Source organism: Molossus molossus, unplaced genomic scaffold, assembly GCF_014108415.1.
Source record: "Molossus molossus isolate mMolMol1 unplaced genomic scaffold, mMolMol1.p scaffold_m16_p_4, whole genome shotgun sequence".
Classification (NCBI taxonomy): Eukaryota; Metazoa; Chordata; class Mammalia; order Chiroptera; family Molossidae; genus Molossus; species Molossus molossus.
The window spans coordinates 126,433,053-126,457,212 of record NW_023425377.1 but is presented as its reverse complement, the minus strand read 5'-3'; the positions used below and the strand labels follow the sequence as shown (position 1 = coordinate 126,457,212).

General features: G+C 54.5%; 2 protein-coding genes across 4 annotated transcripts in view; one reads left to right on the top strand and one right to left on the bottom strand.

Annotated features, from left to right (window-relative positions):
* The first annotated feature begins 243 nt into the window (after positions 1 to 243).
* METTL14 (methyltransferase like 14) lies at positions 244 to 15,353 on the top strand. 3 transcript variants are annotated; one of them, XM_036241292.1, is made up of 11 exons: positions 244 to 452; positions 3,503 to 3,591; positions 4,246 to 4,333; positions 5,428 to 5,508; positions 5,848 to 5,935; positions 6,548 to 6,638; positions 7,754 to 7,895; positions 8,814 to 8,906; positions 10,902 to 11,018; positions 12,149 to 12,359; positions 14,086 to 15,353. In XM_036241292.1, exons 1-11 carry the CDS (start codon positions 387 to 389, stop codon positions 14,388 to 14,390), a joined length of 1,371 nt encoding a protein of 456 aa, XP_036097185.1. In that variant the 5' UTR covers positions 244 to 386; the 3' UTR covers positions 14,391 to 15,353. The 3 variants fall into 3 exon arrangements, with proteins under 3 accessions (XP_036097185.1, XP_036097184.1, XP_036097186.1); XM_036241291.1 differs by having other exon boundaries at positions 3,503 to 3,648; XM_036241293.1 differs by lacking the exon at positions 8,814 to 8,906 and having other exon boundaries at positions 3,503 to 3,648.
* A 6,972-nt stretch (positions 15,354 to 22,325) lies between these two features.
* The window catches only part of SEC24D (SEC24 homolog D, COPII coat complex component), a 66,124-nt gene continuing 64,289 nt past the window's right edge, over positions 22,326 to 24,160 (bottom strand). Inside the window, exon 23 of the mRNA XM_036241490.1 lies at positions 22,326 to 22,466. Coding sequence (XP_036097383.1) covers positions 22,326 to 22,466 — 141 coding nt within the window. The remainder of the gene's footprint in view (positions 22,467 to 24,160) is intronic.

Below are 24,160 nucleotides of genomic sequence, written 5' to 3'. Positions count from 1 at the left end.
GTGTCCGACGGGCCAGCAAAGGACCGGCGACACGCCCGCCGCCGGCCCCGCCCACGCCGGCCCCGCCCTCGACGGCCCCGCCCATGCCGACCCTGCCGCCGCGACTCCGGAGGGGAGGGGCTCCGGGGCCCCGCCCCTGCCGCCGCGGCTCTCATTGGGCCGCTTCCCGTAGCGTCAAGTTCCGGCGCCCAGGAGGAGGCGGGACTTCCGGGCTGGAGAGCCAATTCCGGCCGCGCCGGAAATGCCCATGGAAGAAAGGGTGAAAGGTACCCGCCGGCCGAATCTCCTGGCAATTCTTGTGTTTGGCGGACTCGGAAGGCAAGTCGGGCGGAGATTCATCCGCTCATTGCCAAGTTTCCGGGGCTGTGGAAAACGAGCGCTGGGACATGGACAGCCGCTTGCAAGAGATTCGGGAGCGGCAGAAGCTACGGCGACAGCTCCTCGCCCAGCAGGTCCGCGGCCCAGGGAGGGATCGCGAATGCGCGTGCGCGGCCGCCCTCGCCCCTCCCGCTCTGCTCTGTCTGCTCCCGCGACCCTGACCCCGGCCCGCGCCCACCTGTCCCGGGCTCAGCTCCCGGCTTCCCGAGGTTTCCGGGCCGCAGCCCCGTGGCGGGCGTGCACAGCTCCGCTCTGTGGACGCATGGCCGCCGTCCACGCGCGCGAAAGCGACTTGTCACCCCTGCGCGTCTCCTCGCCGTTTGCATGCTCCTGTGCCCCTCCTGTCCCCGCCGTCAGCACCCGCCTCTCGAGATGCTGGCCTCCTTCTGAAACAGGTTTCCAGAATCTGGGGGGGAGTCCTATCCAAAGACTGCATTGCAAGTAGCCTGAGTGTACATTTTAGGTTCTGACCCTTGTGTCCTGCAGCCCATTGTGCAGTGGACGGCATCCCCGTCGTCCCCCGCAGTTAATATGTGAATTCAAAACGGTGCGTCACCACAAACCCCTGATGTAAGCAGTAGTGTCTTCACTGAGAGGAGGCTCTAGACGTTAAGTAACTTTGGCCTGGGGTCAGTCACTGGTATGCCAGAACATTGAACCCGATTTATTTCTCTAATTTTTTTTTTTTTTTTTATCCTCACCTGAGGACATTTTTCCATTTTTTGTTCAGATAGAGCGGGAGGGAGAGAGAGGAAGAGAGAGAGAGAGAGAAACATCAATGTGAAGGGACACATCGAGTGGCTGCCACCCTCACGACCAACCAGGGCCAGGGACAAACTGCAACCGAGGTACGTGCCCTTAGCGGGAACCGAACCCGGGTCTCTCTGTACCGCAGGCCGACGCTCCAACTGCTGAGCCAAACCGGCCAGGGCTGAACCCGATTTATTTCTCCAAAGCTTGCCTTCACTGCTTGTGCATGAGTGTGTAAGCTAACACTCGCGGATGAGTCGAGTAGGCACGCAGGAAATGCGGGCGGTGCACATCTCTGCTCAAGTCAGGCCGTGTTCTGCCTTCTACCATTCAGATCAGTAAAAGCGACGGAGATGCTCACAGGCATCTTAATGTTACTTTTTTCAGTAGTAAATCTTGGCTTGAGTACAGGGAAATCTGAAACCTCTCTTTTATGATCTGATGAAAAGACTTAGGATACAGTGTTAAAATGTGGGAATTTGGAATCATATCTGATCCTGTCTCTGTAGCATGATCTTGGACAAATCAGGTTACCTTTTCTAAGCTTTCTTTTCCCGAACTTCTTTTAGCATGTATCTTCAAGTAGCTTCTTGTTGCCACCAAGTAAAGTTCTTACACTTTAATTTGAATTCAAACTCTGTTTGACTCAAAATACATTATAGAACAATTATTTGTTGAGTGTCTTACTACGTGCCAGGGGCTCTAGTAGACATAGCAATGTAACTATGAATGATAGCTAGTCCCTACCCTCAAAGAACATAACATGGTGCATAAAATCTGATGGCTGACACTAAGTCCCTTCTATGTGTTGGACTCAGCTAAGCTTTTTATGTACATTATTTTCAATTGTGCAGATACGCATCTTATAGATGATGAAAATAAAGATCGAAGAATTTCAGTTACGTGCTCCAACCCACAAAGCCGGAGTTTGCAAGCTGCTGTTTTAAGCCCTTCCGTGCTTTTCCCAATGCAGCTAAGTGCTCCTGGCTGCCTAGTCAGATAGGAGCCATCCACCCGAGTCAGGAAGTCCAATATCATCATGACAGACTTCACTGCACCTCTAGTGTCACTGTTTCTCTCACCTTTTCTCTACATGAACCAGACAGACAGCACGTCTTTACTTAATCCAGTCAATCCACGCTTCTCTAGAAAATCTTGGAGCATGCGAGGACAATTACATGTGTGAGCAGAATTTTGATTTAAAGCATTTCTGTGCAATACATAGTTTCCTAACACAGGCCCTAGTAGGAAATCCCAGTGGTTCCTTCACATGTTTACTGAGCATGTACAGTGAGTCAGACATTGTACTGCTCTGAACATACAGCTCCCAACAGACAGCTCTGCCTCCCGGGGTGGTTACCTTTCAGTGCCGGAGACGTAAACTGATAAAATAATTGAAGTAGACAAAATAACTGGAAGTTGTGATAGAGACTGTGAAACAATATAGATCGGGAGCAAACAAAAGTAAAAATCACGGGAAGTTGCATTAAGGTCTATGACCTAAATGAGGGAAGGAGGTACAGAGAACCGTGGGAGGGGCGCTTCCTCTACATACAGTGTTCGTGGAGAACCTGCTGAGGAAATCACTCGTTCTCACCTGGGTATGAAAAAGGATCACGAGAGGGTAAGAAGCTTTCCAGCTTTCTTCCATGGGAAGGGGCTGCTTCTCCTGCGTAAGGAGAATGGGGTCTGGGGGTCTTGTGGACAGTAAGAATTCCAGGAACAGATCTGTAGGAAAGCTTTATCCCTGGAGAGACTTGAGGGGAGTCGTGCAGTGGGCAGACTAAACAGTCATGATTGGTCGAGGTCAGGCCGAGGACTGGCAGCTCTGGTATGTTAGTGTGCCTTCCCCCTTTCCTGGCCAAAGCGACTCTAATACAGGTCTCCTCATGCCCTTCTTGTGCACAAGAACAGATGGCTCCTCACGGCCTGTCCGTTCTGCACTCCTGCGTCTGGTTCTCAAAGGTTTCTGTGAGCTGGTCCCACTACCCAGCAGCCTTTCAATTTGTTTACATTTGTTGTATTTTGCAAAGATTCCCCAACTGCCAGCCAGAGTTTGCATTACCCTCTTTAAGGAATTAGTAAAGTTCAGTACTGCGCCTATAATCATTATATAAAGACTCAGCTTGAATAAAAGTTAATACATTTTTATTAGAGCCTGGGATAAATAAGGTGTAACATGTGAGGTGATGGATGCAAAATGCTCACCATAGTGCCGACCACGCTACCCTCTGTTAGCTTTTCTCGTTATTGCACTATGAACAAATCACGTTTTATTTACTTTAAAAGGCGAGATTGGCAAGGTTAGGTGTCTTAATTTCAAATGTAACTAAAAGCCTAAAATGTGATGTCATCCCTGGTTCTGTGTCCTCAGCTGGGAGCGGAAAGTGCGGACAGCATCGGGACCGTGTTGAACAGCAAGGAGGAGCAGCGGGAGATAGCGGAGACCAGGCAGGCCTGCAGGTCGCCGGAGGGTTTGCTGTTACTGCGTGTTAACACTGTCAGAGGATCGGTGTTTCAGTGAGCAGATAATCCCTGGTGTGAAGTGTGTTGTTGTAGAAGCACCAAGATAAAGATTTCAGAACCCTTGGCTTTATTGTTAGTTCATGAATGATGACATATTTCTTTTCTAACGATAGTAACTGCTCATCTAGTAGTTAAGAAATGGAATGCTACACTAAGGATTGGCTGATACACCGTAAATAAATAATTATACTTTTTAAGTTCTTATAAAAGGAAACAAATTTTACCCTAAAAGTGATAATCATTTGCTAGTTCACAAGGCGTTTCGGAATTTTTCAGTGTTCTAGTTACCAATCTGAGCATTTGTTTTGCTATCAGACAGGTTAGAGTGGCACCTAACAGGAGCCTTGCTTCTCGCCTGATGTCCCTGTAACAGCTCATTTTCTCTTCTGGTTGCTTCCCCGTGAAAACAGCACAGAATCACCAATCGGCTGTGTGACTTTTCAGATGATTTATAAACTGGGTGAATAGATACTGTTTAATCAGGAAAATTTGCTCTATTCTGTTTTCATTATCTGTTATTTAGTGCTATGAGTAGCTGCATTTATACATCTTGTATGTACTTGTCTGTGATACTTCAGTTTTAATTTTCAGGGCGTCCTACGATACCTCTGCTCCAAATGCAAAGCGAAAGTGTCAGGATGAAGGAGATACAGACGAAGACAAAATGGAAGAATATAAGGCAAGTGGAGAACGGGCAAGTTCATTGTCGGGGAAAGTCCTTCACAGTAACAGATTCTTACTGAAGAAAACCAGTGTGACAGAGAGCTGAGCAGTGCATTGTCCCAGATAATTGTCACAGATATAACGTGCGTCCAAGCACGTGTAGGGTCAGTTAAATCAGGACCTTATGTCACTTTCCTCATTTTAACACAAGGGTGTGGATGAAACTAGGTGAGGTGCAGGACGCACTCAGCACCGTGCCTGCGTCCACTGGGCGGTGACCTGAGCTGACAGCGAGGAGGGGAGTGTGCCGGGCACCAGGCGACTGGGTCAGATTTCGAAAGGCCGCAGCACTGTCCTCTTTGATTTGTGTCAGTCGGTGTTGACAGTGAGGGGCAGGACAGTGAAGTACGGTGAGGGCTCGGGGCTGGACCAGGGCAGGACCATTCCGAAAGAGGCCGGGGAAAATCCGACTTCTCAATTGTAATCGCAGTATTTCGTTGAAAAGAAAATAGAATGTAAAAAAAATCTGTCTTCATTTTTTAAAGTTAATTGTTGTACAACTATATTTAATAGAGAAGAGAATGCATAGTTTCAGTGACTCTAGGTACTTCGGTGATATAAGCACCTGATCTTATGAATCCTGTCTTGTTTCTTTCTGATATATGCTAATATGTAGCTTAAATATTTGTGATTGTTTTAGATCAAACCATATATCATCCCCAATACTCAGACAGTTTTGACTTGAAATACTTTTATATGCTTCAATCTAATAGAAGTAAAAGTGAAAGTGGCCAATTGGTGATTATATCTTGATTCAAGCTAAATTTTAATATTTATAGTTTTATTTTTAAGATTAAATAATTCTAGAAATTTTGGTCAACAAAACTGTAGTTACAGACTATCATTAATGAAAATGTTTATCTTCTTGTGCAAATAATAAACTGTTAGATCTAATGATGAGCAAGCAAAGATTTTAATGTTTGACTTTAATGATAATTTGAACATTTTATTATCCAGTAGGGAAATAAAATATGTATGTTGAGTCTTAATCAAGACACCATAATATGTACAGTGCCCGTGCGTAAGATGTCTGCTGCGCCCCTTTTCCAGGATGAGCCGGAGATGCCGCAGGAGGACGGGAACCTTCCCTACGAGGAAGAGATTTACAAAGACTCCAGCACTTTCCTCAAGGTGAGCCAGCGGCCCCAGACCTCCCGGCTCCTCCCACCTCAGCCCCGGGCTGCGGGGGCTCAGACACCTGCTGGTTTTCAAGATGTTTTTAGTTACTAAGGAATCGTCACTATAAAATAAAGATCATTTAAAATTACTCATGAGATAGTTTTCTGATCCTTGGCTGTTCAGGAGGAGATGATGTGTTAGTGTCTGTAGCTACTGCAGAGAAATACTATAATTTTAGTTGTGGTCTTTTAGTCTGTGTCAATCAACTTGTACCTTACACGGCCTCACAGTGGAAACAAAGTGCAGAGTCAGTGGTCAGTGCTGGTGATTTAGTTTCGGTTCTCTCTCCAGGGAACGCAGAGCTTGAACCCCCATAACGATTACTGCCAGCACTTCGTGGACACTGGACACAGACCTCAGAACTTCATCAGGGACGTAGGTATGTCAGACTCGCCGGGACTGTGCGTTCCTGACTCTCGCTTACATGCGTGTAATTTGTTTGCTGTGATGATTTCTAACCAGGGACTAATTCTAACTGGACTTGTCCTGGGATTTGTTCACCAGGCACAGCCCATTCCCTCAAGGTCAGCAGCGGTTCCTCGTCTCTGCTGTTCTTTGTCTCCTCCTTTCCCGGTTATAATGAGTGAAGGATACTCGTCTTCACTAGATTCTTTAGGACGAACATTGTATATATCTTGTCCAGAAGAAAGGGGGAAGCAGGAGAGAGGCAGTTGCTCTTCCCTTTCCTGAGAAGAGAGTGGTGAACCTGGGTGTTATGAATAGATTGTTGACTTACTAAATATGAGAAATAAATGGTTTGGTGACTCAGACTTGGCTTCGGAACATCTGGGTTTTTATCTGCCTATGGAGTGAGGATCATTAGATACAAAATATGTGTACGAAATGTTTAAAGTGCTCAAAATTAGCTTTCTTAAAAAGACGTGAGAGTAAAGTGAGGTGTGTGTGTGTTCTGTTTTCTTGGGAGGGCTGATCATAACTTTTAAATTCTCTAATATTAACTTCACGTGTATTGAAATTGCTGTTTTCGCAGGTTTGGCCGACAGATTTGAAGAATACCCCAAGCTGAGGGAGCTCATCAGGCTGAAGGACGAGCTGATAGCTAAATCGAACAGTCCTCCCATGTAAGTGGTCCCCCTGCTGTGTCCCCACCTGGCTTGAACGCCAGCCTCTTGTCTGGTGACCCTACTGTCGGGACATGACTCAGCACCATGCACGGTCACACGATTATCATTTCTTCTTCGTAGTGAAAGATATGACTTTGAGACTCCAGGGCTTAGTACACAGTAGGTGCTCGTTTAATTGGTTTTCCATTTTTCAGATAATTTCTTCAAAATATCTTTAAATACTTTTTTCTTAGAAAGTCATTGACATTTATTGTGTTCTTGAGTTTATTTAAAATGTTTTTAAATAGCATCTCTTCTCAAAAAGTTATTTATTGAAGAATGTTTAGAAAACTTAGATGAAGAAAATGAAAATTAATTAAAACTCAGCCTCCAGGGCTACTGTTAACATTTCTGGGACACAGTCATTCATTTTAACGTTTGCTAAACTGAATAATACTTTTCCTTAAAAATGTGGATAAGGTCTTTGAAATCGGAGAATCCATTTATTTCACACTTAGTTTACTTGGAACATTGGTTATTTTGTACGTTTAACAATCAGATGTTTCCTGTTAATGAGAACTGCCACAGAGAAGTCTGAGTCTGTGGGGAGATGTTAGCATACGCTAATACTCATCCTATGTAAAAAGACTTACATTTAAAGTTTTTTATATTTACATATTTTATATTCAAAATAACTTTCAGACTTTATGGGGATAACCTTTCAGTAAAGATTAGTGATCCTTTATACTGGGTGTCTGGAAAAGACTGTTAATATTTTTAAAACACAATTTAGAAACTATTTTTCGGAGGGAGGAATTTAAAATATACAGAGTAGTAGTTTTTCCAAACTAAACAGTTGAGAAACAAGTAACGTGGCGTTCCTTAGAGCATTGGTGGAGTGGAAGGGACTAGAGTCTTGGCTGAGCGTGGGTTTCCAACGTGAGACGAGGACTTTGTACTCTGGGTGTACTCTGCATGGGGACTGGTCTCACTTTGTGGGGTATTCTGTGGATGCGCACCCGGGGGCGCTCAGTCCACGAGGGCCGCTTGGGGAACAGTGCAGGACCCCTGCGAGGCCCTCACCGCAGCCGGGGCCTGGAGGCTCTTCCCCACGGTCCACGCTTCACTCATAGGTACTTACAAGCGGACATCGAAGCCTTTGACATCAGGGAGCTGACGCCCAAGTTCGATGTGATCCTTCTGGAACCTCCCCTGGAAGAGTATTACCGCGAGACCGGCATCACCGCCAACGAGAAGTGCTGGACGTGGGACGATGTACGGTGAACCTGCCGCCTCGCGGTGGATCGTTTTGTTTCTAAGTGAATCGAGGTTGTATCATCCCTGCTGTTGTAGGGACCGTACATACAGAGTCGTAGTGTCCTGTGGCTGAAGGTGAAGGTGATGACCAAGGGTGACAGTCCCTTTTTGAGCAGAAGTTGCTCAGGCAGTGAGTGAGTGAGTGGCATCTGCGGGGACACACACGTCCAGCCTGGGTGCTCGGACGGACAGCCAGAGAAGTCAGGCGTCAGAAGTCAGTCATGTCCACTGGTGGCTCACGCTGCACCCGGTCGGTGCTGGTGAACGTCAGAGTATAAACTCGTGTAGATACAGCTTCTGTTCTGTAAGGAGCTGACAGGGCAGCGCACGAGGAGGATGTGTGATTTCAGTAGACAGCGGTTGTGGCCAAGCTGCATTTTCCTAAATAAAAGTAAGCAAGCTGATAACTTCAGTTAATTACAAAAAGTCTATGTTATCAGTGACAAAAATAACCAATATTTGCTGACGCCACTCTGTGGGAGGCAGTGTACCTTCGCGCTGCAGGTCCAGAGATCCGTGAGACTCAGCACTTGGATGTCGTTACAGTTCATTTTAGTTTTGCCCCAACTTTGGGGTAATTTAACCTGTCTTCATCTCAGCTTCTTTTTCTATCAATGTTAAAGAGTTGTTCTCAAACTACATCTTATAAAAGTCTACAAACAGGACTTCCTGTAGCCCCTTTCCACGTGCGAGTCGATGTGTGCACTTGTGTGTGCACTGATGCGACGTCTGAGGAAACAGAGCAGAAGTGGAAGGATCACTTGTTTCCATTCTGTGTCCTGATTCGACTCGGCACGCGCCCAGCACAGCTGGAGCCCTGGCCGCAGGGCTGTTCTCGGCCTGGGAACAGCTGTGAGCGGCCGTCTGCTCTCACAGATCATGAAGCTGGAGATCGACGAGATCGCAGCGCCGCGCTCCTTCATCTTCCTCTGGTGCGGCTCCGGCGAGGGGCTGGACCTGGGGAGAGTGGTAAGCCTGCTTCGCACAGTGCTTTTCAGCTCCCAGGAAAGCTGACGCCATACACTGCTTTAGAAGTTTGAAGAACGATGTTTTGTCTTTTGTTTCATGAATGGTTTTAAGTATTAAGAAAAAAACATTCAGAAAAGAGTGTATGAAAGGCAGTACCCACCCTTAGTTAACTGGTACCAGGGATGAATCAAAATGTCAGGTAGAGAGTTAAACCTAACCCACGTCTCTAGACGAGCTGCCCGGTGTCCTTGGCTGCTCACGAGGAGCTGAACGCCATCGACTCCTGATCCAGATGAGAGTCTAATCAAGTCGGGAAAATAGCTCAGCATCTGGGACACAGACTGAATAAGTGAATGAGTTACGAGGAAGTTGCAACACCTCGGTTTATTTTAGTTCCTTATATTTAAATGTATTTCAGAGCTTTTCTTTTGTGTGATCGGAGTCTTTTAGATTCTGAGTGGAAAGTAAATAGCAGGCTTTCTATCCCAGAATGAACGATGGGAGCCAGCGAGGTGTCGGGCCCGTTCCGTTGGTCTGCTCTGCTGCCCACAGTGAGTCTTTGGGTAGAGAAACTCTTCCTCCCGGGTTTCAGGCTCCTCACTTGCTACTGGAGGACACTTTCCATTTGTAGGATATATCCCTTGTTAAATAACAAATGATGTCATTTAATCCTGCTCATTTTGGGAGCTGTCCATTTAACAGGCGAAGAATTTAAGTAGGACTATATTGGGATATGTTTGCGCTCAGTTTCTGAGATTCTACAATTACCTTGTATTTTTTTGTATAACTAGCAAGTTTGAGATTGTTGGCTGGTGTCATTGCCCTGTCATTTATTGACTCCAAAGTAAGACTAACTGTACCAGTGGGTATCGGTGTTTTGCCGGCACCTCCCCAAGATATGGAAAAGCTATGGAAATAGAGAGGAACAGACTGCTTGCTTTTATGGGTACACTGGTATTTACCTTTTTACCTCTGATATCTGGAAAGTGATTTAGGAGGCTTTATCTTACGTGTTTATGTAGCATTTTATCGTGTCGGTGAGAGCAGATTTGGGGCAAGAAGGGTGACAGAAATGATGAGTGTGAGAAATATTCAGGTGCTTTGGGTGTTGTGAGGGTGCAGGACCGGGGCCCTTGTGAGGTTCGAGGGACACCCAGTGCAGAACATTCTGTGTGATGGGAACAGATCCTGACCTTGACTTTTGAAATATTAAACCCCAAGTTCATTTGAAGGTGTACCTCCCTTTTCACAACAGGAACATTCTGGAAAAGGGAGTATGTTTTATGCTCACCTGTGTTTTTACATGTGCAAGATTCTACTGCACAGGTCACGTCCCCACTTTGCTCTTACACCTGCGGGGTCAGGACCATGTCTCCTGTGTCTCCCCCGGCAGCCAGCCCACACCCACAGGTGCTCGGCCCTCAGCCCCTCTGAGCGCATGGCAGCCGGCTCTGTGCTCCGCTCGTGAGGGACACGCTCTCGACCCGAGGATCGGATCTGTCTTCCAGACTACCAACGATTAAAGTCAGCTTTTACCCAATAGAGAGATGTGCATGATAATCTTAGGGCTGAATTTTCTGAGGTGTAGTATTATAAAATTAACATTTTATATGAGTCATTTGAAAAGAACGTTTTCAGTGGCTACTCGCTGTGTCCGTGGGAAGAAAGTTGAGGCAGAGGAGTCGGATGACCTGAGCGTGATGGTTGCAGGGCCGAGCGCTGGGGCTGAGGACCCTGCGTGCTGACGGCAGCGGGAGGCGCATCAGACTGGGTTCCAGTCCTTCCTGTTTATTATTTAGTATCTAAGAGGCCTGTCTGCATCCTCTGTAATTAAAGACTAGGATTCCTTCTTCTGTATCTGCTCTAACAACTACTGTGACGCCTTGGAATTGAGGGTCTCAATCCTCAACGTTTTTTTAATGCTGATTGGTTATTTTAGGCATTGTTTATTTCTTTTAGCTAAGGATTATTATTATTTTTTTATTTCATTTCTAGTGTTTACGCAAGTGGGGTTACAGAAGGTGTGAAGATATTTGTTGGATTAAAACCAATAAAAACAATCCTGGGAAGACAAAGACTTTAGACCCCAAGGCTGTCTTCCAGAGAACAAAGGTACTGCCATCTGCTTGTCCGTCTTCTTACTGTATTCTCTCAGGCATTTTTTTCTCAAATGATTTCCATCATTTCCCAGAAAAGCGTATACTGTTTAGTTAATTCTGGTGGAAAGGTGCACTTCTCAGACTTGTACAAATGGCACTGAGTGTCAGAGTAACACAACCAAGTCTGTTGACGTGTAACTGCTTTCAACACCACGTTAGTTTCAGATCTACAACCTGGAGATCGATGTTTATGTTCATTACGCAGTGATCACACAAGTCTAGTTACCTCTGTCACTGCGCAAGTCACGGAGTGTTAGTGACCAGGCTCTCCATGCTGGAGGTGTGTACTCCTGGATCCCCCCTCGTGTGCCCGTCCCCACCCCGTCCCTCTGGGCCGCCAGTTCCTCCTGTGTCGGAGACTATTTCTGTTTCGTTTCGACTTTGTTTTTAGATCCCACATATAAGTGATGCCAGGGGGTGTTTACCGTTCTGTCTGATGGATCTCACCGAGCACAATGCCGTCCAGGTCCAGCCATGTCTGGGCAGATGGCACGGTTTCCTTCCTTTCCCTGGCCGAGTGCTGACCCGCCGCATGTGCACCATGAGTCAGCCTCGCAGCTCTGTCTCCGGTGTCACTCGCAGGGAGCCCGCAGTGGGCAGTGCTCCTCGTGCGTCCTCGGTCCGGGAACCCCTTGAAGGGAGCCCAAGCCGCCCGCGCACCGGGATTGCGGGCTTTCCGCATCGACGCGCGCTACGTGTTTAAAGTCCCCTCTCCATATCACACGGCTTGTAGCGTGTCCATATCACACGGCTTACAGCGTCTGGTCTTGGATCTTGGTAGGCCCAGCATGACATCATTTCAAGGTTTGAAGGCCACGGTCCTCGCCTCCATACCTGCGCCAACAGGCGGTGGCCGAGTTTGCAGAGGAAGAAGGCTGCGTGGCTGCTGACTCTGAACGTGGGCCGCGCCCGGCGCCCTCGCGTGTGGCTCCTCTGGCAGCCCTGCCCGCCCCAGCAACCAGGCGTCCTGTGGTGTCGCCTGGGCGCTGTCCCAGACTCGGAGGAGGAGGCCGTTTTGGAGCTGGGGACCTCACAGGTGTGCAAGGTGGTGACTGTAACTGGTCCCCTCTCGCTGTCATTTAGGAGCACTGCCTTATGGGGATCAAAGGGACCGTGAAGCGTAGCACCGACGGGGACTTCATTCACGCCAACGTGGACATCGACCTGATCATCACGGAAGAACCAGAAATCGGCAATATAGAGAAGCCTGTAGAAATTTTTCACATCATTGAACACTTTTGTCTCGGTAGAAGACGCCTTCATCTGTTTGGAAGAGATAGTACCATTCGACCAGGTAGGACCCCAGGCAAACACAAGAGAGCTTTGTGGTTCCGTGGGGTGCAGGCGTCAGGGAGCACCAGGCGGTGCGTGTGAAGTAAGGTGCTTGGGCGTGTGTCGCTCGCCTGCTGTGCCGCAGGTGTGCCAGGCTCATCTGGTCCTCCGTCACAGCCTGGCCTCGAGCAGCCAGGCCCTCCCCACTCCTCCTCTCCAGGTCTTCTGCTTCTCCACATCCTTACCTCCCCAGACTAGGTTCAGTTGGCCACACGTTCAGTCTCGAGCACAGTCTCGTGGGAGGCAGACTGTTGCTCACTTCCTCCTGCCCAGCGCTCGGATCGTGCAGACTGGTGTCGTGTGGAGAGCATAGAGGATGGCAGAGCCCGGCAGGACACACCCTCGTGTGACACGGGCCTGCCTTTATCAGACACGGAAGCACCTGACTGGTGTCCTCACGCGCGTGGCGATGGCATCTGTCCACACTCGACTAACTCACTGTGTGTGGACTTGCTGTTTTACAAAAGACTAGAGAACAGCTGGGCTCGTACGGACCAAGAGTGTCTGTTAAAGGCACAGCTTTCATTTACAAGGGTTAGAATACAATCTGTTCCGCTTTCGTTTCTCAGGATGTAAAAGTAACTGTTTCCAGAACATGCCTCACCTCACACGGTCCAGAAAGGCAGTCTGTTCGGCCCTCCCATGCTGGAAATGAGTTTTGAAAATGGAAAGAGCCAGAATCTTATTTGTTTAAGACAGTCTCCGTTTTATAAGAAATCAGAAAAGTTGGAGTTATAGTAGCATTATTGACCTTAGTTTCCGGATATATTTGGGCATAACCTCAGCCCCTTACTGTTCGCTCCCTGTCCCATGTCCTGTCTCCTGCTCCTCGGGCCTGGCTGAGGGGCTGTGCCTGTCAGACTGTCCACATCCATGGTTGTCAGACTGTCCACGTCCACACCCGTGGTCGTCAGACTGTCCACGTCCACGTCCGTGGTCGTCGGACTGTCCACGTCCACGTCTGTGGTTGTCAGGGTCGTGTCCCTCCCAGCATTAGCCTGTCCTCCCAAACGAGCGCCTCAGTCTGGAACCATCTCCAGTGGCAGCTGCTGTTTTAAGGAAGTAAAAACTTGAAAGAAAAAGCAAAGATGGAAAAATGGTGATCTTTTAATAACTGAAAAGTCAGCGAACAACGTGGAAGAAAATTTTAAACAGGAAAAACCATTCATTCTCACCACCTCCAAGAATGATTTTCATTTTTATACACTTTCCAGTCCTGTGCATGTGACTTTTTACATCATTGTAGTCATCATTTTGTGCTTTTCTCAATATTATGTCCAGTCTGTTTCTACATGTTTAGTAACTAATCATTCTAGCGGCCTGTAGCATCACGCAGAGGCCAGGACTCTGTCCCGTTACAGGGGTGAGCATAAGTAGCCCTAAGATTTTGCTCAACAACAGTTTTTCTTCATGACTCATGTTCAGTGGCTTCCTCTGCGGCTGTGGCCTGTCACCCACTTAGATTCTGATTCTTTCTCCTGGACGTCTGTCTACTCTGTCTGCACCAGCTGAGCAAGGCCTTAGTGGTACACATTTCACTGTTTGAAAGCTTATGGCCATGACCAAGTGCCTTGCGCTCTGTGACAAGGTCCGTGTGGGCAGGACGGGACGTCGTGGGGGTGCACGGGGACTGGGAACAGCTCCCAGAGCATGGAGAGGGTGGGTCATCTTTCCTCCCTCCGTTTCAGGCTGGCTCACAGTGGGACCGACGCTGACAAACAGCAACTACAACGCAGAGACGTACGCATCCTACTTCAGCGCCCCCAATTCCTATCTGACGGGGTGTACAGAAGAGATCGAGAGACTTCGGCCCAAGTCACCCCCTCCCAAGTCTAAATCCGATCGGGGCGGCGGGGCTCCCCGTGGTGGAGGAAGAGGAGGAACGTCTGCCGGCCGTGGACGGGAGCGGAACCGGTCCAACTTCCGAGGGGAGAGAGGTGGCTTCCGGGGGGGCCGAGGCGGGGCACACCGCGGCGGCTTTCCACCTCGCTAACTGCGAGACCCCGTCCTGTTAAGGCCCCTTCGCCGTCTGCGCTGTAGCTGGAACTTCACTGGGAGACTTTGCTTAGGACCGCGTTCCAGCCTGCACTTCGCTTAGCCGACCCTGTGGCTGTCACGCACTGTCCAGGATAAGGGTCTCCCCCTGCCTTTCGTCACGTGCGTGCAACCAGACAGCACGGAGCAGCACGGACGCCTTCACGTGCAGAGACTGGCCGCGTCCTGAGGGACGGGCTGCTGCTGTCAAGTGGCTGAGTGGACAGAGACCGTCCAAGCCTCGCTGGCCGGCCTGCCGTCACCACCAGCAGCTGTCTGGGCCTCTGCGGAGCGCGGACCACAGGCCGTACGCTCTCGTAGGTTCTGACGTTTTCTCGACAAAAAAGAGACTTTTTCTTTGTCTTTTTCATTCTTACACTCAGATATAATTCAGCTTTGGAGGAAATTGAAAGACTTGGAACGAAATCACCTCCCAGATTGAAATCTGCTGGGAGGAGGAGCTCCCGGCGGTGGGCGGAGGAAGGGGCCGGGAGGCCGACCGGACGCCCATCGGGACCGCGGTGGCCTCGCCGTGGACCCTCAGCCGCACTCCCTGGGCAGCAGGCGGGACCGTGTCGGGGCCTCGGGCTCGACCAGCTCCAGTGGTCTCAGCACAAGGAGCATTGAAGCAGCAAGAGACACGCGGCCCCGGGTCCCAGGGTCCGCACCAGGGAGCAGGTCCTCGGGGTGAGGCAGTGGCACATCCTGAACCTCTCACAGGAACCAGGTGACTCCGGCACCTCCCCTAAGGGGACGCTGGGCTCTGCAGCTCCGCTGCTCAGGTGACGTGCGCCGGGCGCGGCTGGTCGGCTCGTGGGACATTTTGGTTCTCTGTGCCGGACTCATGCTTCACATGAATTCAGGACTGAGATACCATTATTGCTCTTGATAAATACCTTTATTTTGTGTATGATTTTTCTAATGAAACCTGAAATTTGGGAGTCTGCTTTCTGTTGTTTGCACGTGGAGGGCCGATGGGGTGACCTGTCCCGGTCTGGGTTCCTTCAGTGGCTCGCACCCCGGGAGCAGGTTCTTCCTGCTGTGGACTCCGCCAAGACGGGCGAGTCGCCCACGAGGGCTGAGACCTTCAGAGCCCACAAGCCACTGGCCCGGGTCCTTGAAGAGGAAGAGGACCTGAGGTGTCACAGTGCTTTTATGAAATGATGGTGTGTTTCCAACTTAAGTAATGACAGGTCATCTAGACACAGTGGTCAAAGTTGACCTGGGAACGAAGAAGATGGAGAGCTGTCCAGTTGCCCAGCATGGGTCCTTAGACACACCGCAAGGGAGTGCCCCATCTCACACGCAGGACTCGCGTGTGTCCACGCCCTGGCCCCGCTAGGGAACCCTGCCATTCTGTGCACGCCTGGCCTGGTGCCCTGGGAGCAGTGTGGCATCTGAGGGGTCAGGAGCGCCCCCCGTGGGCTGACAGTGGAAGGGAGCCACGGGTCTGAGGGGCCAGGAGCGCCCTCTGCTGGCTGACAGTGGAAGGGAGCCACGGGTCTGAGGGGTCAGGAGCACCCTCTGCTGGCTGACAGTGGAAGGGAGCCACGGGTCTGAGGGGTCAGGAGCACCCTCTGCTGGCTGACAGTGGAAGGGAGCCACGGGTCTGAGGGGTCAGGAGCGCCCCCCGTGGGCTGACAGTGGAAGGGAGCCACGGGTCTGAAGGGTCAGGAGCGCCCTCTGCTGGCTGACAGTGGAAGGGAGCCACGGGTCTGAGGGGTCAGGAGCGCCCCCCGTGGGCTGACAGTGGAAGGGAGCCACGGGTCTGAGGGGTCAGGAGCGCCCTCTGCTGGCTGACAGTGGAAGGGAGCCACGGGTCTGAGGGGCCAGGAGCGCCCTCTGCTGGCTGACAGTGGAAGGGAGCCACACCACCATGTTTAGAGGAACAAGAGTGGTGGTTGGGGAAAAGCCAGGCCTAGAATTCCCAGCGTGGGCAGTGTCGCGAGGCATCTGTAACGGGAAGGAGTTGGTCACTGGTTTCCCTCCCGTCAGTCAGTCTCCGCACCATATTTACAGTAAAATCTATTCACTGAGGACAGGTTTCCAGTGAACACGAACCCATTACTTTGGCCTCTTCGGACCTTTGGTCAGTTTTCCATTTACAGTCTCACATTTTCACGAAACCATCTAGGCACCACGGAAGGAGTTTATAGTTGCTTCACTCAGATTCCTTACTGGAAGCCAGTCATTCTGAAATGACCCCACGTTTTCTCTAAGCTCTAAAAGCTCACAGGTGAGCATCGCTAGCATTGCACAGGATTACAGGTCTGACTCTTCCAGGCCAGACGTCACTGTGCCAGCGCAGCCTCTCTCCCTGTGCCATCTCCAGACGGGGCTCCGGGCCTCACTGGCGCAGGGAGGGAGGAGCTGGTGGGGAGGCTGGAACCTGGGCATCCCAGACCCAAACTCCGCTGAACCAGTTGGCCCCGTGGAGACGTCCGTTGGGAGGCCGAGTGGTCCCCACAGACGGCCCCGAGGAGCGGTGTCGGCACGGGGATGGCGTGGGGTCTGGATTGGCAGCCAGGCCGTGTCCCCAGCTGGACCGGACCGGCACTGCGGCAGAGGCATGCTGCTCCGATGCTGTGGGAAGAGCCCGAGTCCTGAGCTCCGCGCGCGGAAGCTGAAACTCCCTCGCTCCCCCCCAGAGGTGAGTGACGCCACAGTCCACTGAGTTAACGGAGTTGTGGAAGAATGTGGGGTGACGCGGGGACGAGTCTCACGCGGCAGGAGTAGTTCCTTTCCTGCTGTTGAAATACTTGCACCATCACAGTCGCCGAGTCACTACTTCCGGTTAGATGCAGCAGCGTACTCTGAAACCCGTGAAGGTCTCATCCTGGATTCAGTGGCTGGCCTGGAGTACGTAGTTCCAGATGTCACTGATGTTTAATGCAGTCGGCAACGGACTCAGCGAAGTGGCCCCGGGGGACTCGGGCTCACTAGTCCTCTGAGGTGGAGCTTCTCGTCTTTGTGAGTGATTGAAAACGAACCTTTGCCCGCCAGCAAGGCCTTTCTTAGGACGGTCCTGTCACGCTGGGGTCCACGCAGGGCTTAGCAGTGCCGTCTGTGACGTTTGGGGACAGGGACTGAACCTTAGCCTGGGTGTCAAGTATATATTGTCAGTGTGAAGCGATAAACCCAGGACTTCCCAGAGGGACCATGTCCAGCAAATGGAGCCCACCCCAGCCTGCTCTCGGGCCCGTTGTCACCTCGGGTGTAGACACTTGCTGGCTGCAATGCACGGGCAGAACTACCTCCTGGGGCGAGGTGACCCGGCGACCCTTCCCCAGGACCCGGCAATGTTGAGACGATCGGGGGGCATGTGTTCCAGTCCCTGCCTGTATGACAGGTGCTGACAGACGTCAGACTAGGTCGTTTTCTGCAAACACGCTGACTGAGATGGAGGGTGCGCAGGGGAACGCGCGTGTGGCAGCTGAGCACACATGCACACCGGTCAGTGGAGCAGCGAGTGAGCGTGCAGGTTCCGGGCGGGACCTGTGCTTCTGCCCCTTTGCTCTCCCGTGTGTCTCCTCTCTGCCGTTTTCCCACTGGGGTGGGCGTCCTCGGCTCTGCCGCGGAGGGGGAGCAGCGCAGCGCCCTTAACGGTAGCTGGACTTGACCGCGGGGCCATGGAGACCTGACCTGATGGGGGGTCAGGCGGGCATCCCTGCTCAGCTCCAGCTACTGGTCGCCACAGAGGTCAGTCTGAGATGTTCACGTGAAGTCCCTACGTTTGCCTTTCATGGAACTTGAGTTTTCTTAAAATGAACTCTGCTAGCTAAATGCTATGTGCCTATTTTAAGTTCTGCCCTAAAACTACCATGTAACCAAGTTTGCTGTCTCTCCACCGGGACAGGTGGTCAGCTGCAGACGGGGCCAGTGCCCACAGGGACGTGCCCGCGCGCTGGGTGGTGGGCTGCAGACGGGGCCAGTGCCCACAGGGACGTGCCCGCGCGCTGGGTGGTGGGCTGCAGACGGGGCCAGTGCCCACAGGGACGTGACCGCGCGCTGGGTGGTGGGCTGCAGACGGGGCCAGTGCCCACAGGGACGTGCCCCGCGCGCTGGGTGGTGGGCTGCAGACGGGGCCAGTGCCCACAGGGACGTGCCTGTGCGCTGGGGGGTGGGCTGCAGACGGGGCCAGTGCCCACAGGGACGTGCCCGCGCGCTGGGTGGTGGGCTGCAGACGGGGCCAGTGCCCACAGGGACGTGCCCACACGCTGGGTGGTGGGCTGCAGACGGGGCCAGTGCCCACAGGGACGTGCCCGCGCGCTGGGTGGTGGGCTGCAGACGGGGCCAGTGCCCACAGGGACGTGCCTGTGCGCTGGGTGGTGGGCTGCAGACGGGGCCAGTGCCCACAGGGACGTGCCCGCGCGCTGGGTGGTGGGCTGCAGACGGGGCCAGTGCCCACAGGGACGTGCCCGCGCGCTGGGTGGTGGGCTGCAGACGGGGCCAGTGCCCACAGGGACGTGCCTGTGCGCTGGGGGGTGGGCTGCAGACGGGGCCAGTGCCCACAGGGACGTGCCCGCGCGCTGGGTGGTGGGCTGCAGACGGGGCCAGTGCCCACAGGGACGTGCCCACGCGCTGGGTGGTGGGCTGCAGACGGGGCCAGTGCCCACAGGGACGTGCCCGCGCGCTGGGTGGTGGGCTGCAGACGGGGCCAGTGCCCACAGGGACGTGCCTGTGCGCTGGGTGGTGGGCTGCAGACGGGGCCAGTGCCCACAGGGACGTGCCCGCGCGCTGGGTGGTGGGCTGCAGACGGGGCCAGTGCCCACAGGGACGTGCCCACGCGCTGGGTGGTGGGCTGCAGACGGGGCCAGTGCCCACAGGGACGTGCCCGCGCGCTGGGGGGTGGGCTGCAGACGGGGCCAGTGCCCACAGGGACGTGCCCGCGCGCTGGGGGGTGGGCTGCAGACGGGGCCAGTGCCCACAGGGACGTGCCTGTGCGCTGGGGGGTGGGCTGCAGACGGGGCCAGTGCCCACAGGGACGTGCCCGCGCGCTGGGGGTGGGCTGCAGACGGGGCCAGTGCCCACAGGGACGTGCCCGCGCGCTGGGGGGTGGGCTGCAGACGGGGCCAGTGCCCACAGGGACGTGCCTGTGCGCTGGGGGGTGGGCTGCAGACGGGGCCAGTGCCCACAGGGACGTGCCCGTGCGCTGGGGGGTGGGCTGCAGATGGGGCCAGTGCCCACAGGGACGTGCCCGCACCACCCGCCTGGGCCGCGGGGAGGCAGAGGTTAGGTCTGTGGCAGAAGAGAACCGCAGCACTCTGCCCCTCAGGTGGTGTCTGTCTTGTCTCTAAAGCAGAGGATGGGAGTCACGGGCAGTTGTGTTCGGAGACGCCAGCTCAGCGGCTCGCGCTGGGCACACTGCCAAGGTGACCGCCCGAGGGAGGGGTCTGCCGCCCTTCGCCGTCCTCGCCCCTCAGGACGCTTCTGCACAGGTGTGCGGCCTCGGCGCTGAGGAGGGCCGCTGCCCAGAGCCAGCCTCCTGCCTGGTGAGCCGGCCAGGACGGCGGCGTGCTGCCCTGGCGGGGGCGCAGCTGGTTAGGCGGCGTCCCACGCTCCGAGGCTGGAGGTCCGTCTCCAGTCAGGGCACACGCGAGAACCAACCGATGACTGCGTGACTCAGTGGGACAAATCCGTCTCCTGCCTTTCCTCTCTCCCTCCCTCTAAAACTGATTTTCAAAAAAAGATCAGAGCTTACTTTTCAACCGTCTCACTGAAAAATGAGTTTGCCAGCCACCTTGCTCCCTGAATTTCAACCCCCCGCCTCCTCGGGGTGACGCTGACAGGAAGTGGGTCAGGGTGGCCTCGGAAGCTGCCGGGGACACCGCCGCTCTGGCTGCCTCCCTTGTCCTGGTTCCAGGGACACCTGCGGGCGGAGTCCCGCGCATGGCCCCAGGTGTGCAGACACCCGTCCGCCCCACAGGCGCCCAGAGCCCGTGCAGACACCCGTCCGCCCCACAGGCGCCCAGAGCCGCCTTCTCCAACACGGTCCGCCCTCAGGGACGAGACGCAGCAGCTGGAAACCCCACAATGAGCAAGGCTGGCTTAACAAACGAGTCTCATTCTTTAACAGGTGTTAGAATCGGAAATTCTTTTCACGAAATCGTTTCATGTCTGTAGTGGGAACAATTCTGACAACACTGCCAGGAGGAGACGCGCCCTGGGACCCCTGCTCAGCGTGCGCTGCCCCCCGCCCCACAGGACAGCCAGACGCCCCGCCCCTCCCCTCACCTGCTTCCCGAGGGCTCACACCTGGGCCCCGTGTGCTGAGTGTGCAGGGCTAGGACACCCTGCCTGTGAGGTGAGGACACGCTGGGGAGCGGGAGACGCGGCCTGGACAAGGGACGTGACAGGGACTTGGCCTTTGAACCACCTGGACACTGCGGTCAAGCAGAGGGGGACAGACAGCACGCGGAGGGGAGCTCGGGACTGTGGTCAAGCAGAGGGGGACAGACAGCACGTGGAGGGAAGCTCGGGGACTGTGGTCAAGCAGAGGGGGACAGACAGCACGTGGAGGGGAGCTCGGGGACTGTGGTCAAGCAGAGGGGGACAGACAGCACGCGGAGGGGAGCTCGGGGACTGTGGTCAAGCAGAGTGGGACAGACAGCACGCGGAGGGGAGCTCGGGGACTGTGGTCAAGCAGAGGGGGACAGACAGCACGCGGAGGGGAGCTCGGGGACTGTGGTCAAGCAGAGGGGGACAGACAGCACGCGGAGGGGAGCTCGGGGACTGTGGTCAAGCAGAGGGGGACAGACAGCACGTGGAGGGGAGCTCGGGGACTGTGGTCAAGCAGAGGGGGACAGACAGCACGTGGAGGGGGAGCTCGGGGACTGGCCCGCTGTTCTGAGGGCTGCTCAGGTGTCTCGAGCAGGGGCCGGAGCCGACTGTTGAGACGACGCTGGGGCCTCCCAGCCCTTTGCATCTTGTGACCAGATGAGTCGGCATCGCCTCTGGTGCGGGCAGCAACCCAAGTCCACATATCCGCTCTCCCCGAGCATGGCCTTTTCTGGAAGGTTCCGACTAGCCTTTCTGGGAGCCTTCGGAACCTCGGGGTGCACCCCCCCCGGGGCGGAAGGGCAGCTTCAGGCTACCTTTCCACGTTCACACACATGATCTACATTTTTATCTCGGCCCTTATTTTATTAATAGAGAAACATGTTTCCATCTGATTGAACACAGCACCCTAACGATCCGTCTGTCGCTGGGGTGGGCTTCCAGGGCAGAGACGGTGTCCCCTCCGCAGACCTGCGGTGACCTCAGACGCCTGAGCATGAGTCTACCTGCTGAGCCAGTACGAAGGGTTTATTGATGCTGATCGAGATCATTATATACAGGGAGAACTTTCAAAAGTGTACAGAGCTGGTCGAGCGCCGATGAAGACAGTTGTATGGACAGAAACAACCGATGGAAACAGCTGGGCTGTGCACAACATCAACCGTGACGCCGCAGACAGACGTTCCACCAAACAGACTGCGAGGCATTGAAAGTCTGCTATGCAAACCTCAAGTTGAAAGATGTGTTTAGTGGGATTACATGATTTAAAAAATATAGTGTAAAAATTAAGTTTTTTCCCCTCACTGCAAATGGGAGAGGAACCCAGACAACTTTTTACCTCAAATCTATACATTTTGAAAAATAATTTATACGTCTATCAGAGAAAGGAATGGAGGCGTCTGCAGTTCTGTAAACGGGGCCTTCGTGGACTGAGAACGGCCGTGCGGACAGAGACGGGCGGGTCCCCAAGGGCCGCGGCCCCTGGATTCGCCTGAGCACCGCGCCGGCGGGTGAGGCCGGCCTGGACCGCCGTTCGGAAGGGAGCGAGGGCCCGGAGCAGACTGCTGTCCAGCACCCGGAGAGCCCGGCCCCGGGTCTCCCGAGCACCCGCCCGGCCTCAGTTCAGCAGCTGGCAGACTGCCTTGTGCACGCAGCACAGGAAGTCCACGTAGGACGGCCCCCCGTCCAGCCCCTTGTCCTCCACCAGCAGCTGCCGGAAGACCATCTCTGGCTGTTCTCGCTGCTTCACAATCACGAGCTAGGAGACACAAGGCGGCTGGTTATGGCACCCATTCCCCACGCTGCGGCGTCACCTGAACCACCGTGCCCTCATCCAGAGTGAGCTCAGCAGAGCGCTGCCTAGCGGGCACAAGCCGTGTGCCACACTGCCCGTGGCATGGCCCGGCACCTGCTCCTGACGGGGGTGAGCGCTCAGGGACCAGGGGCAGAATCCCGAGCGGGGGCCTTCGTAGGCCACGCGATCCAGCAAAGGCCGCAGCACAGAAGCAGAGAACACCCTGAGGTGAGGGGACAGGTGGGGAAGAGACGAGCGGGGTCTGCGTGAGCAGCGCAGGTGCGGGGACAGGGAGACGGGGGGAGAAGGGTCCTGAGGGAGGGCTGTGCTGTCCGACACGAGCAGCCCCGTGAACACACAGGAGTCCTAGCACTCACTGCGGGAAAGAGGAACCTTCCTAACGGCGCACACTGACCACACGTGGAAGTAATAATCATTTGGATCATGATTAAAAAGAAATTCTTAGGTGCTACGTGTGCTACTTCAGGACGGTGAGCTGCGGGGGACGGGGGAAGCCCAGGAGGGAGTCCCGTCGTGACGGCCCCCACTGGCCCCGTCCTCACTGCTGCTTCAGGACCCAAGTGACCAGAGTGGTCAGAGCTGGTGCTGGTGGAGCTGCAGCCACGTGGGGACCACCGAGGGCCGGCAGCCCAGCCCCCAGCCGGAGCAGGAAGGGATGCTCCTTTGCCAGCAGAGCCCAGCCCCGCCGTGGCTGCCCCGGCTTGGTGCCTGGGAGCAGGGCGTCGTCCACACAGCCGTCTGCTCGGCCTGTGACAGGAACAACGCAGCCCCAGCTGCCACCACCACAAGGCCGCCCAGTGAGTTCCGAGTGGACGTGGACACGGGATGTCCGGGCTCGGGGGCACTGGGAGGTGACACCATCGCTGTGGAGACTGGTGTCCCGGGGCCCGCAGCCAAGGCCCTGCTCCCAGCCGGGCTGCGACGGGCCGAACGAGACAGAGGGAGGGTCTGAGGCTCGGGTTCCCGAGGACCGCAGTGCCCACAGAACGTCTGGGGAGGCGCATGCTGCCCGCCGGGGGCACCCATCCTACAGCGGTGCCTCGCGTGAGCACCGACACCGCGGGGCCCCTGCGCCCACGTGCACGTCTGTGACGTGGAGACGGGAGCTGAGGGCCAGACCGGGCACCTCCTGGATGCCTTTCAGCTCCCACACCTGCGGAGCTCAGATTTCCAAGGTCTTTATACTGAGTGCCCCGAGGGGCTGAGGGGTCTCCAGACAGACGTGCCTGCGAGGGGCGCGTGGGAACCCTGCTTCGCACAGCTGCTGCGCCCTTCCTGTCCCCACCCGAGCCCCTCGGGCTCCTCAGTCTCCGTGCGCAGAGCGGGACGTCCCTGCCACTGCAGGCCTTGCTCTCAGAGGAACGAGCCGGGCTGTGGGGTGACGCCCGCTCTGGAAGGTTCTGTGCGCACCTGCCCCGGGGTTCACACGGCTCTCCGCTGCAGCTCACTGGGCGCCTGGGGGACGCGTGGTGCGTGGTGCGTGGTGCGTGCGTGTGTGCGTGCGTGCCTTCGCAGGTGTGGGTGTGGATGGGCTGACCCCACGCTGCAGTGGGGGGGCTGGCACACCCTGGCCCCCTGCAGGAGGCTGCCGCCGGGTGAGTGCCCTGCCCTCGAGGGACAGGCACCCTCCCCGTGCA